Source organism: Balearica regulorum, chromosome 21, assembly GCF_011004875.1.
Source record: "Balearica regulorum gibbericeps isolate bBalReg1 chromosome 21, bBalReg1.pri, whole genome shotgun sequence".
NCBI lineage: Eukaryota > Metazoa > Chordata > Aves > Gruiformes > Gruidae > Balearica > Balearica regulorum.
In genome coordinates, this window is record NC_046204.1 from 6,461,737 (window position 1) to 6,477,241 (window position 15,505).

At 38.5% G+C, this 15,505-nt stretch overlaps 1 protein-coding gene across 2 annotated transcripts in view; it reads right to left on the minus strand.

The window, feature by feature from the left end:
- Positions 1-1,221: 1,221 nt before the first annotated feature.
- Positions 1,222-15,505, minus strand: part of LRRC38 (leucine rich repeat containing 38) — a 61,306-nt gene continuing 47,022 nt past the window's right edge. Inside the window, exon 2 of one of the 2 annotated variants that reach the window (XM_010310809.2) lies at positions 1,222-3,482. In XM_010310809.2, coding sequence (XP_010309111.1) covers positions 3,229-3,482 — 254 coding nt within the window. In that variant the 3' untranslated portion in view covers positions 1,222-3,228. The remainder of the gene's footprint in view (positions 3,483-15,505) is intronic. The other variant, XR_012838570.1, reaches the window with a different exon arrangement.

Genomic DNA, 15,505 nt, shown 5'->3' on the forward strand with positions numbered 1-15,505 from the left:
CCACTGTAACTTCACTAATCTTAATGGCGGTTACTGCAGTCTGAGAAGGGAGTGCATTCTCACTTGATCCCGCCCACAGAAACATCCTCGCACAGGAATACTTCCCATGTCCGCAAAGCTGGAGACGGGATTACCTCCACGTTACCTCCTTTATGGAGGTAAAACTGCAATAATAATGCAGCCTTTCAGGTGACTTTCTGTGCATGGTGAAATTTGCTTTCAAAGTTTTGCAGGGAATCATTATGGTGATCACTAGTTCTGGCAATATTCCAACAAGGGAATGTTTTGCTCTGAAGATTACATAAAATAAGAAAAATCCCAGTAAGAACTAAATCCAAGTTCTGTCTCATTTACTAGCAATTAGAATTATGCAAAATCAATATTAATAGTAGGTAACTGCTGATGCTTACAATGAATAAATATTACTAGCTGGATAAGTTCAATACTTACGAAATATACATTACTTAGTAGGGGAAAATATCATTAAAGTTTCTTATCTGGAAAAAAACATACTTTGCAAAATCACTTTGATGTGATGGAGTATCCAGAATGGCAGCTTCATAAATAAAGCTTTACTAAGCCTTGCTCTTCAGCTTGCACTGGATTATGTGGGTGTCAGCTTGGTCTGTTCCTTGCTGTTCTGAGGGGTGCTAAGTTCCAAAGATAATTAGGGCTTTAATGTTGGGTTGAACAAAAAGCTACAAACTATAAACAAATCTAGATCTTCATTCTGAGGCACCACAGTAGGATGAACCTGCAAGTAAGAGCAGAACCCAGTCAAAATAGTTGAGTTTGAGATGTGACCTCTGTAAAATTACTCAGCCTCACTGGATAATAAACAAAACCATAAATTTGTTACCAAAGGAAGGGTGGACATTTGCTGAAACATTCACTGATGTCTTGCTGAAAAGTTTGGTAGGACAAATCATTTTGCTAACTGGTTGCAAGTTTTGAGTCCATAATAAAACTTACAGACAAAAAAGTGTGACCCAGTTTCTTGTTCCGTGACTGAACAATTTGCACAGCTCTAAATATAAAACCGTTGATAACATATCCGTATTTATTGCAAAGGAAGCGTATTTCATGGACTGCACCAGGCAACAAGTTGTATATTTCCAAACTATACTGCAAAACCCCGCTTATAAATGATGACAGAATCATGCATGGGTTTTCTCCTTTTTTCATACCCACATACAAATAAACATAAAAGTCCAAGTTGAAATTATAAATATATTTGTGTTATTTATAATCATGGCACTACACAGTGAAAATCATGTCATTTCATTTTTCTTGAAAGAATCAGAATAGAATAAGACAGTATTGATACAGAATATCCTCTCACTGTCCTACTTAATTTGATGTGTTTTCAGAAATAATAATCTTAACAATGGTAGCATTAAGTCGCATTGAATAAGCTGTAGAGCTAACAGAAATAAGCACTCTTGTCCTGGCTTTGACCTCGACTTGGTGCAAACTCTGTTAGCCAAAGGAGTAACTCCACTGATGTCAGTGAAGTCAGAGTGATGTGAGATCAGATCAGACCTACTGTGTAACATCTGTTTCAGCCTAACATATATAATCATTATACATAGCCCCAATATAGTCCCCCCCATTGCATATCTCAAAGCACTTGAAAAAGATAAATAGTTATTATGATCTTCATTTTATACGTAGTGAAACTGAGGCACAGACAGACAGGGATTTTTGAAGGTCTTCTACCTGATCACTGTCAGCAGGGGACAACACCCGGGAAACCTGCGAGTCCTAATCTTGTACCCTGTCTGTTGGACCACATTACCCCTTCACACACACACTGTAATTCATTCCTGTCTGCCTGGACAATTAGCACAACAGATTCAAGAGATTTGGAACTAACTGTCCATAAAAGACCATTCATATCAACTGAGCAAGGCAATATTTTAACCAAAGAGTGTTTTTAAAGGAATAATAGCATTTACGGTAGTTAAATAGATGGTACTTTTTAGCAGATCTAATTCTTTTATAATAGCATACAGTCCTTAGTTTGCTTATTACTATGTTATTCATCACTTTAAGCCCTCACAGCTACTCTCGATAATACTTTAAATACACAGAGCTTTAAAAAAATATTTCCATTACAAATATTTAAAAAATATACTTATCCTAAAAAGCTGTCCAGCACTATTCAAAAAATCTCTTGTAATAAATGTCTTTAACAAAAATATCTACCATCATACAGAAGAGCTCAAGTTCCGACAAATCTGTAATACAGTCAGAAACATCTTGGGCCAGATTCCACTCTTGTTTATACAGTTGCCAATTTGGATTATGGTGTTCACTTTAGTTGTGTTACTCTAGCATCATCAGCAGCAGAATACAGCCCTTAGTATTTTAAAATAACCAAATGGGCTGGATATTGCAACAGTTACTTGTGCCTAGCATTACAGGGAAGGGAAATCCTTTACTTCATTGCATCTAAAAATGCAAAAGAATGTTATATTTAGTACTTGTGTCATGACCAGAGAGGTGCCAGGCAGCTGCAGTGGATGACTCAGATCTAGAATTATATTTGCTTATAGAAAAAAATTTTTTGGCTGAATGATGCCTGCAACTGCTGTCATTAAATGGAGGATGAATGTTTATAGAGCACATTTGTAGAGAGAGAATGCCAGCCTTCCTATAATGCTTTCTACAATTCTGTGAATCATTTTAATTACATTTTGTAACTTAGAAAGTTGCATGAGCTTATTAGAGTCTCCCATTACGATAGATCCTATAGATCTAGGAAGGACACTGTTTTAATTTGCTTCCGTATTTTCCAGCTGAAATGCCTCCATCTAGCCAGTCCTTTTTGAAGTGCATTTAGAACAAGCTATTAAGCACTTAAGCACATCTGCATCTCATCAGAAGGACAATCTGGAAGCTGAGAGTTAGTCTTTTAAAATGAACTTTTTTTTGTCTTTCCCCCTTTTCCCTCCAATCTTCAAATTTAAATGCAGTGTTTGATTAAGGATCACAGAAATTAACCCGGTCTCATTGCATCAGGTTACATATGTAAGCAAAGCTAACAGTCTCAGATGCAAACTGCAATCCCTACCTGTAACCATCATGAGATTAGAATGGATCCTTACACATTGTGATTTAATTTAATTCATGTTTAAAGCATTTACTCTACTAGTTTTCTTCCTAGACTTTGGCTGATGATCTAATAACTTATAAACCAAGGAAGCTTAAGTATATAGACTAAGTTCAGTCCTCACTGTCGTCTTCATCATCATCGTCATCTTTACTGGGAGCACATCTTTGGAAGCAGTGTACTAGAGTTGCTAAGAAGAAGCTTGATAGAATAGCAGCAATGGAGACTGCGACTCCAGAGAAGATGATGATAAAAAGGTCCGTCAATGACAAACTAAATTTGCATTCACTAAAGCTGACCTCAGATAATTCATTCAGAAAGATTCTTCTATTTTCTACAGGCAGAGAACACTGGATTTCATGGAGACCTGCAAAGAAGAGGAAAGGGAAACACATCAGTGGAACATTGATGAATCCTTCTGTTGCTCCTGTCAGAGTTTGAATGGCTGAAGAAAAGTTTTAAGGTTAATGCTAGGTTTATGAATTTGTACAAAATTCAGGAAAAAATAGAACAACATCTGTCACTATCCAAAAGCCTCCTTGAATGGCTCCTGCAAATTAAGTTATTTTACCTTTGGTCTTCCAGGAGGTCAGGTATGACTTGGGACCGTGATTTTGAGGGTTTAAAAAAGTAAATGTTGAACCATGGATGCATCTAAATCTGGAGACCTGGAAGATCTGGAGACTTCCCAGCTACTCCATCTGAACACAAATTCTGACTACAAAACAGGGTAACAGGGATACTGAAGTTCCTTCCACACCTTGGTGCTTTCTATACTACTTTTATCTATGTAGTTCCAAAACTAAAGTTGTCCTTTTCTTCTGGTCAAAACAACAGCTTAGGGGTAATGGATGCTGCTTTGTCTGTGACCGGCTTTCGCCTTTTCTCTCTGACTGTCATATGGACATGCAGACTAGCAGATATTATTCCTCCATGCATTACTGAAGAATGCCTAAAGCTTGGTTCTTCACAGTGAAAGCAAAAATACCCCAAATTTAAAAACTGGTGAAAATACAGCTTGATACTGGACAGTAAAAGCATACAGTTCACTGCATGTGCCCAACTCCCTCTTCATTCACAACAGGAGAAAACCAGGAGAGTAAATTAACAGGGCTAGAATGGGACAAGCAATGAAGCGAATGAAGTCTGTATGGCTGTTGGCAAGATAGATTTTATCTTGCTATTAAGGATATGACTGTAAAGGGGAAATACAAGAATTGCGTATTAATGACATGAGTGCTGCTGCTGGTTTGCTGATACACTTTTACTCTTTGTCTGCTCATGATCACAGAACAGACTCCCAGTTTTTGACTCCGCACTGCTGCGTGCACAGAGCGTATAGGGCGTTTCCATCACACAGCTCTACTATATAACCATTATGTCACTTTAACAAGTGACACTCTTAATAAGAATGCATGACAATAAGATTTCCTCTGCTTTTGTGAATCCCATTTTTCTTGTGGCTGAATAGCTACGGCATGTGATGTTTTACCATTAAACCCTGGTTCCTAGGGTCAGTGGTGCAAACCTGCCTGGTTATCTGGATCCAGCCCAGCTGTTGTGTTGATTTGAGAGGGAGTTTTAGCTAGGTCTGCTATGGATCCAGTTATCACCCTGACTTGACCTTGTAATGATGATTGTACTTAATTTTGATGCCTAAAAGCCAAAACATATCTGTTGTATTTGCTGAAAGTTCTCTTGCCTTCCCTCTTTCTCACACTCCTCTCACTGACAACGTAATAAAAGCTGCCAGCAGAATAGGACAACAGTCAGCATGCCCAAGGCTGAATGTTTTCCCCTAGGCAAACTGCCACCTGAATACACACTACATTTTTTTCTCTGAGCCTGGACTGCACTGGCAATGTATACCAGATGGTGAGGCAACTTGCTTCGCAGATCTTTGAAACCTCCTATCTATGGAATTGGCCCAGAAGGTAAAGGAGTCGCATGGTTTCAAACATCCTCTAAGACTTTTGGAAATCTGGAACCTGCGGTATTCACATATATCACATCTTGTATACAAGCTGACGTACTGGAGGGCTTGAGTGTGCCTGTGACTGCACGGATAGCTAGAGCAAGTATGTACTATTGCACTCTCTAGCTTGTGATAGAGCTCTCTGTGCAAACCTTTCTTCTGAACAAAGTGAGAGTTGTTCACCGAGTCCATATTTTCTTTTCATCAAGACTTGGGAATAGCAACTCTCAGGGTTAATGGGAGTGCCAAGCAAAAGGGGACACAAATGGATATCCTTCCCTATTCAAAACCACAAGAAATCAGGGAGTGAAAAGCCACAGGTTGGAATGCCAAGACCTGTGTCTTTTTAATCAGATTTTTAAAAACAAACAGTTTTAAAATAAATCAACACAATGTTGACAGTAATCAAAGCAGTTACTGCTGTTGTGTAGAAACAGCAAGAAAATGAATGTAACATCACAAATTCATTTGAAGAGGAAGTTTCTCGCTAACAGGAAATGATCATTGCAACATTTTGGCAGAAAAGCCTGGTCCCAGTGAATATGGCACCTCAACAAATCCCATTTCACTTGTAACAAGCACAAGAAAAACAAGTTTCTCTACAACTGTGTTTCTGTAACACAAACCACTATAACAGCTGTTGAGACCTCCTGAGAGCTGCTGTTTTCATAGCAGCTGAGCCATGCTCACAGTACATCTAAAGAAAGAGTGCACAGGTGACAAAAAACTCTACTTTTTCTATTTCTGACCAACTGCAAAAGAAATTCTTTGGTGTCCTCACCTGCCAGCTTTTAAAATGACCTCTGTGCTGGAGTGGCCTTGATGAGCTGGAGTATCAGATCTAAGCTTCCATAAGGAAGGAAATAGAAAACGAATATATCAAAAAGAAAGAGACAGAGAGAAAAAAAAAAAAAAAAGACTCCAAAAGAAAACTATTGTTCTAAGCAGTTCTACATACTGCAGCCCTTGCTTCTAGAAATAACTTAGTATAGTAGTATTTGCCCGGGATCCTAGAGATTGAAAAGAGCCCACTTGTTACCATTACCAATAGCAGTTTTGCCATGGATCAAAACTGAGCCTGCAGACTGAGAGCTCTATTCCTATTTCCCAGATGCCTTCTCCTAACAGCACAGCACACAGAATACAAATTGAAAAGAATCTGCAACATACCAAGTCACTCAGAGGGTGTTTCTTGTTATGGGAATCAGTGTACTGTAATGATTTTGAGTCTGATTATACAATAACGAGAAATAAAACAGCTCCTCTCCATGTAGCCATGGGTACTGGAATCTAGGTCATGTTCTCAAACCAAACAGATGAGATGGGAATTTTCTACTTGCTTCATTCTGTGACACTCCAATGTGCTAGCTTAACCTCAAGTTTTTACAGTATTCTTAGTCACCGAGAATAATAGGTGCCAATAGGCAACATATAGCATCATCACCCAGGGGCCAGTACAGAGACTTTGCTAACTCCCAGCTATAGTTTCAGCCACCCTGCGTATGCACCATCTTTTCAACAAGACAGGAATGAACTGACCTCTCCTATCTGCACACAAGGCAGCCTGCTAAAATTCTGCTGGAAGCGACCTAGGAGGATTGCAGAGCTTGGTGGACGCACATGCCATTGACTGAGGGAGAGAGGAACATTTATTAGCCCATCCTGTTCAGTGAATGTTTTCTCTTTGCTGTGCTGCGATACTGTTGCAAAACTCAATACAGTTAACAGAAGCTTTTCTTTTGACTCTAAAGGAAATTTGGAACAGACTGTTCATTTGTAATAGTAGTAAGCTAGTAGCTCTATCTCCAGCGGTACAAGGAATTTCTCATCCCAAAGCTAATGCAGTGGTTATTGCACCAGAGCTTCTGTTAACCTAGAAACATCATAATCTGAAGGTCACGTGCATGTCTGCTTAAGATGACATATCAACAATATAATTTCATCTGCTTCCTTCCATAGCAGTATGTTACTTTGTCTACATTATTTAAAAGTAGGTTGTTATGACATGCAAATCCAGTGTGTGTGGAGAACTGATGCTCTGTACTCCGCCCGTCCTGTTACATTCATGCCTAGTAATAGATGCACTTTTGTTCTTTGCTTGGGCATGAAGTAATCCCATATCATCATATAGCTTCTGCGTGAACAATGAACAAAAGAATGGCCTCTACACAGTGATCAGTATTAATTATAAGGTGTGGGTTTTTCCTCTGGGTGATGCTGTTGCATATAGACTGGCTCAATCAAACTACCTGTCCCCACACAAGACTTCCAGAAGACAGAGGAGTGCCATTTAACTTTAGTGCTCTACTTTCACACACTTCGACCGTATTATTTTTTTATAGTTTGTTTGGGGTTTTGAGTTTCGTGGGGGTTTTTTATTCTGTAGAATCTGCTCAATTTATTCTTTTAAAAAATCAGCCAGGCTTCTTGTAAAGGGTATCTCAAAAAAGTTTGATATTTAGTGCTTGGCTGCAACAAGAAAACCTTTGATGATAGTTATATATATCTCATCGCTCCTACAACACGTTCAAAGAGTTGCTGCTTCATACCAAACAAATCTGTAAATGAAATAACAAGTGTGAGTGTGTTATAAATATATAGCTTGTTATTCTGGTCAGGGCCATGCCATTATCTGTAATAACTCCAGCTGTCCCAAGGACAATGTCACACTCTCTGTTTCTGCTACATCATCTGAAGAAGCAGATGTACTATACTGGCAAACTGTAATGTATTGTTTGCTTTTAAAAAGGGAATGCTTTGAAGTCCCAGGTGCTACATTCTATAGAGGCTTGTCTCTTAACACTGGAAAAAATAAAATAAGATCAGAATATGGGTCTGTACCCTGAAGAATAGATCATCTAAGTAACATGGAAAGTGTGAAAATGCTAGAATTCTAGAACCATAATGTTAAAAGGAGAGGCATGTTTTTAAAAAGAAAAAAAAAATAACATGTGTTTATAAAGAACCAATGTGAGATGGTTCCAGGTAGTTTATTTCAATTAAACTCCCTAACAGGTTTCAGAACAATATGACTTTGAGACGCCTTACCGTTAGAGGATTATAACTCCACTGAAGTCTAGCACTTAAGCCTTGACAATAAATTGTAGGCATTTAAGCTGCAGCTAGATCCCAAAAAACACTGCATTTGTTTCTGTAAGGGGGTATACACAGGCCTACTTGTCCTGCAGAGTCAGAAGCTGAAATACTTCCCCTGCAAAAACGAATCTCTTAGAAAGTGGATGCAGCCTGAAATCAGTCTTTATAAAAATAGTAATTTCTTTGTAAATTAATGAAAACAGATAGACAACGCTGTAATACCCCAAGTTACAACTGTACTGATCTTCCCATCTCAAAACCCCCACAAAACCCCAGATGCCAAGAGCCATTAGCATCCTGCTGGTACTTTGTAGCCATGATTCAACCATGTTTCTTATAGGTACTGCCTGACCAGGAAACTTCATGCAGTAGCTTGGCTGGACCATCAAGGGCATTGAAATTGTCTGGTCTTGGATCTGACGTGAGTTTTCCTGAGTTATCTTGACTGACGGCATATTGTAGTTTTGTTTTATGTTCCTCCAGCTAAAGACAAGCAGCAAGAGGTATCACTTACTCCAGGTCTACTTGACTCTATTTTGAAGGACTCCTTGTGTATTTCTAGCTTTGCTTATTGCTAATACCTATGCTAACTATATCTTTTATTGGAGAACTGCTGAAATTCATTATTACTTATGGTCTGTCTGTTAACCCTCAGAGTAAGATTTCTCAGCTATAATTTTGGATGCTGAGTTTAAAAAAAAAAAAAAAGAGGCCTCAATTCTGTTGGGTCTTTATAGAGTTCACAAAAACTAGATATCAAGAGAAATAGTTTCCTAACATTCTGCAGTGTACAATAGTATGAGGTGTCCACTCATACATACACTGGTATGTATAGGAGATACATCCAGAAAAATAGCTGAAGCCACAAACATTTAAGCGAGCTTCATGCACATATGTTCATTACTATCTATACAATAAATGTAAGAGCACTATAATATGTTATTTCGATTTTTTTAAAAAAGTAAAATTGGCATTTGCCCTTTTGGGTGGAATTTAGCTGTTCTCTTATGTTGCTGAATGTAGTTGACAGACTTGAAATGTTTAAATGTGGCATTTTATTTCTTGTACGGTATTTTGCCTCCAGCTATAGTTCTCTTTAGTTTACTTAAACACTGTCACTAATGCATTAGATGTATTAATAAGCAGTGAGAGGCATTACCTCTGAAGAGATATGAAATTTCATCAGAAACACCCTCAAGCTATCAGAACATTAAGGCTTAAAAAACCCCTGAAGCCTAGATTTAGGTCCCTAAATAAAACTTTTTATGGCCAAGTGCTCTGGGGTCTCACAGATCAAGATTAGAGGGTACTTAACAGTTCATCTCAATGCCTAAATATAAAGTTTAACATTAGGTGTTCACATCTGCAAATGCTGTCCTCACACCTTCAAATCCGTGAAAGATGGAAGTGCTCCAAAAAACCTAAAGATGGAAGAAACAGAGTGAAAAGCCAGTGGCAGTCAGATCATTTTACTGAAAATGAGTAGGATATTAAATTATATATTTATAACTGTATATATATAGAGAAACAGATTTGATGCACTCGTTAGGGAATCTAATTTCTGTTAGGAGTTTCTGCTTGAACAGAATAAAAGCTGCTGAATGTGTGAGATGTCTTGAGGCTTTTAATTCCTTTCCAAAAAAACGGGTATTATGTTCTGCACTAGTACATGCTAGTATTTGGGGAAGAACTGAATGGCCATAACGGACAGAACAGCCTGTCCTTTTTAGCTGAAGCTTGCTGCAGTTCTGTATTAGTATATGAGGTTAAGGCAGCCTTCTCTACACAGCAGATGAATAAACAAGTACTGATAAAGAATGATAAGTCAAGAGGACTTACAAAATGCTCCATTTTTTCACTGGCTTTTGGTTAGGTTAGAAGGTCAAATGAAACCTGTACTCTCACATAATTACGATGCTTTGTTTTGAAGACAATGCTTAACATTTTCAGTGAGCCCACGGTTACTACAGAGGTCTGGACAACTGAAGATGTTATTTTATTTACAAAATAAGGTTAGTAATAGATCTTAGATTGGAGTGGAATTATAGAAAGAGCCCAAGAAGCAAAAGACGATCACCTCATAGCACAGTCCTTCTAAACAGGCTTACAAAAATCATTCCATTCTCCTCACTGCACTGATTCACTTCTGTATCTGATAACTGCTTCCGTTTAGTACTGAATTCAGTCCAAGTTTCCTGTTCCAGTAGGCTACTTACAGTCTCGTTGTCACCTGCTCTTGCTTTTTCCTGCCTCCTCTCACTGACATTCTTCTCTCCTATTCTTTTGCATAGACAGTCTTTACCTGGAAATATGCCACTTCACCAGAATTTACCTATCCGCCCATATTGAGGAGGTACTAGCTATGGAAGTCTCAAAAGTAGCTAAACAGCATCTGTATCAGTACTGGCACTAAAAATCCCTTTGTAGGCTTGTGCACACAGCTTTCCAAATTGGAGAACCATTTGACCAAATGAAGAGGAAAACATGGTCCTAGCTATGGCCTTTGTGTTGTGACATGGGATTTGCTGCCACTAATGAACTTTCTTCCAGTAAAGTTCAACAATTACCTGAGTTTAGGTTACAGTTCTGCAAATGGACCCAGTTCTGTCTACTTCAGGCTTCTTTTACCAGTTCTGCTTCTAGCAGTGTGAATGTAAACGTTAGCATTGAGGAGGATGGTGCACTGACATTGTGCCAGCTAATCCCGTCTGTAACAGGGAAGTCTAACACTGAGCACTGATCTGCACTTAAACTTGTGCTACTTCAATTTTAAACATCCAGGACATCTATTTCCTTTATTTGTCACACAGGCAGCACAAATCTATTTGGAATTCTGTCGCTGGGCAATTTTGAATGAATTTTTCAAGTCTTTCTGGACATATCAGTGTACACAGGCTACACATAAAAATGCTTAGTCTAAACCTTCTCATCAAATTGCAAAAAGTCTTTCTAATACTGTTTTAATAGAGGGCAGCAACATTTTTCATTCTTGCAATGGATAGTGGGGAGTTTAAATAGAGTATGCATTAAACACAAAAGGTTGAAAAAACATCGCTGCATCTAGTACGAAAAGCATAGACACCGACTATTTCTTGCAATCCCAGAAACCCTACACAACTTCCCGAAAAGTTTTTTTCCAAAGGCACTGAGAAGAAAACAAGTAGAGCAAAATGAGGGCCAGATGACAGAAAGGAGACACTACAGTCACACTCCAAGGACTACTTAAACTCTAATTAAAAGTAATGTTAAAAATGCATTAGTCATTAGCAAACAAGGTCACAGGCACAGCTGCCCAAAGCATGTTTACAGAAAGTAAAAATCAGCAACAAAGATCTCTGCAGAGCATTTCATGCGGCCATTGCAGACTATTTGTATTTCTTTGTTACATGCATTTTATCTGAATCCAATCCTTTTGTTGAGATGGGGTCCTCAGAGGGGTTCAAGAAATGTCTTTTGTCTTTTACACACTAATTTCAAACAGCACCTTTCACCACAAATTCATTTCATCAAAGCCACTTGTATTTAAACACTGAAATGGGAGCGTTCATAAACCTCCATTCTGTAGGTCATGTGCAGCAGCAACAACCTTTTGCTGGATGAGCCCAGAGTTTCAAACAATATTACTAAAAAAAGTAGGTGAAGAGATGAGGCAAGAAAGGAAAAGTGCATTTTTAGCCAAGATAAAATGTGATACAGAACAAGCTCTGAAAGCAGAAGAAAGCCCTTCCAAATATGAGAAATTACTGAGTGTATTTTTGTAAGCTTTCCAGCTCTCACTGAAGCAGAAAATGCAAGAAATCTCAAAAGTGTCTCTTGATCTCAAAAAAACAAATGTCAAATTTCCTTAGACTCTACTGAACTCAAACTTTTGAAACAACATGCCCCAAAATGACTTAACCTATAACCACCCTTCACTTTATTCAGTACCTCTTGTTTTTTATTAATATTTTTCTTAATTTCTTCTGTCAGAGTCCAAACAAACTCTCCTCTTCCTCCTCTGCTTTCTTCAATTCTCGCTTTAGAGAACTTCAGCCTTGTCAATCACTTTTTGTAAAATTCAAGAAGATGGATCAAATATAGGCAAGCAGAGGATAGAACATAATAGCATACACGGATATATGATTTCCTTGAATCCCTTGACTAATATGTTTAAGACCAATTTAGACCTTTGTTCTTTCAAGATGTTTTTTGTTCTGAGAGTTTGCATGCCCCCCATGGAGTACAACCTTCCATGAAAGTTTTTACACCTATCTTTGAAGGGACAGAGATCTTAGAACAATTTTTCTATTTCCAAAAAATTATCCAATATTCTTAATCTCTATGCTCCTTCTAAAGCAAAGCCTTTAATACGAATCATTGGCTACCATGCTGCCGTTCGGGCCTAACAAATGCCTATAAAATGAAGCATCCTTCTACAGAAAAATCTTTAAGTTTTATAAATTAACCAGTTTGACCCATAGTGAACACTTTGTCTTCTCTAGGAAAGAGAACAACTGGTAATATATAACTATTCTCCACTTATCACCATTCCAGTGATCATCACAGTTCCTTTGTCTACTTTGCACTACACACACTAATTTGTTTTTACTCAACTGATAACCAAATCAGAGGGGGGAAAAAAGTGGTTTGGTTTTGGAGTATGATGAAAACACTGGTTTTAACATCTCTTTAAGAATATAAAAATATGTTTGGTGTTTTAAAGGGATGAGTTTGACTGCAAAACTTTTAGTGCAGTTTCTTTAATAAGTCTGCCTGCAAATCTGGCATGAGAGAGTATTCACTTACTGCCAATTAAGCCTTTATTTAGAAATGTAGGTTAGATGAATAAATGCCAGGATCTGTAAAATAATTCAAATCCCAGCTGTTTGTGTGAAGTGACAAGTTAGATGTGCAAAGGCAGCCCAGCTGGGAAGAGGTTTTACAGTCAGCTAGTCAGACAGGTCAGCATAAGTTATAACTTTACAAGCTATTTCTGGTAGCATGCCAGAAAGAAAATGGACCTGGTTTTTGCAAAACTAATGAGTTGAAGTATGGCTTTTGTTCAGATCACTGAGTTCCCCTCAGAGGCCTTAATGACAGAGGTAGAGAGCTTCAGGATCAATTATTGAGATTTCAGTTCACATTGACAAAACTCCAATTTTTAAATCAATTTGGTATTTCTTTTGCAAAAAACAAGGGTAGCTTTGACTAATAGGCCATTTTACTGCTGCACTAAAATTAAGAGGTGAAGTAGTGGCTAGGCTTAGTAAATAGTTAACAGCTTGAGTGATTTCTCTCAGACATGCAGACAGGCCACATTAAACTAATTCAAGTGTCATTCAACATGAGGAATCAAAATGAATGCCCAGAACCTAAATCTGTCAGTGTATTTCTCCCAGCCATTTATCTCCTGTTTCTTCCTACCAGCTCTGAATCTCGAAGGACTGCCATGCTACAGTGACACCCGCAAACTGCAGCCCTGAATCCTGCTTCACCCACAGATTGGTTGGAGCGTGCTTCTTTTCTGCTTTGGCATATCCTTTGGGGTCTAACCCATTCTGAAGCATCCCAGGCCAGCGTAAGACACATGACAGTGTACAGAGCCTTTAGTTTCTTTGCAATGCTTTGTACTTTTTGTGAAGGGACTGGGGATCACTGATGCAAGTTTACTGTCATTCACCTTTCCACACTGCTTTCCTTCTCAGTAAATCCAGGTTTCGAAGTCTGCCATTTAAAGGCCAGGGAATTCAATCTGTCATGGAACTGTTCTGTACTGCTAATCACAGTTTATTCTTAAAGAAAACCAAAAGAAGAAAAGCCAGCCAACTCCTCTTTCCCATTTGTATAGGCCATGCAATGCAAACGCTTGAGCTGCTGCTGAATTATAAAGGAAAAGCACGCAGGCAAGATAACTAAGCTCTTTTCCTGGGCCCTGAAAATGTATCCCTGTCTTTTTCTTCTGCAGTATCTCCAGAGAAAATGCCTGCTGCCCTACTTATCTTGATGTGTTTGCAAATATACTTCTGTCTCCAGCCTTACAGCAGTATCGTGAGGAAGACAGGGAGTCTGAACACTGAATCTTTCAGCAAGTTGCTCTTCCCACTCCTCTCAGGAAAGGCCAGGAATACGTGGTTTTGGACAAGTATAACCAGACAAGTAATGCTAATGTGATTAGTTCCTAATGGGTATAATGTTGTGATGTCATTAAAACCTGAAAACTGGATATAAAATGCAATCAAATCATAATTCTAGAATTAATTCTACACTGTGTGCTGGTTTTGGCTGGGATAGAGTTAATTTTCTTCATAGTGGCTAGTGTTGATAATATAAAGATGTTCTTGTTTATAATCCGTGTATTATCAACACTGTTTTCAACACAAATCCAAAACATAGCTGCCTACTAGCCACTACGAAGAAAAGTAACTCTATCCCAGCCAAAACCAGCACACATTGACTTTCCAAAAGTTGTTTTGAAAGGCACTCAATTGTGGCCACATGGTTTTAAAATGGCATTGAGACAATCTTTCTTTTTTGGGCTTAGTTTTGCCCTCACCTTCATGAATAATGTTTTGCTAGTTTATTAAAGGAGACAGCCAATGTTTTTGTGGCAGCAGCTCACAAGCAAGGAAAATGCTGACTTTGCATGCTTTTCTGCATACATGCACTAGATCTCACTGATATGACTGGCTGCAAAGATTTCAGGGGACTTGCTCTTGGGAACAAATGCAAATATTTTGCTTAGGCCATGCTGGGGGGATGGCTCTGATAAAACCAACCATTTGAATATTTGTTCCTTCCCTCCTTGTCTTCCCAAATAAAATCTAACTGAAAGTTTGGAAGATCTGGATGAACTAGTAATTTTTTAGCTATTTGGCTGAAACACAACTGCAGATGAGAGAAAATGCTGTGAGAAAGCATCTCTAAGCTTGTAAGACACTGGGGAACACTGGTAATACTATGAGAAAGCTCCATCACTTGAGATTTCCAGACATAAGTTCAGATGCGCTTTAAAATACTGACAGGGCAGAAGAGAAGAGAGAGATGGGCTGGGACAGAGTCTCAAACTGAACACACTCAGTCTAAACAAAGGGGAAGGAGCTAAAAGTTCATAAAAAGAGGTGGAAAGTGAACTGACGTTTAGCATGAGAGATGGGCAAATAGAGCAAACTTTAGCTAAAGCATCAGGGAAGGTGGGAGAACAAGCCCAGCTTTGGTTTAGAAAGAATCAAGATGAAAGTTTCAGTGAGGCAGGAAAAACCCCAACACTTTTTCCTCGAATAACTTCTTCCTTAAAACAGCTGGTGTACAGCTAAGAATATCTAGGGCAACCTAGATGAGTA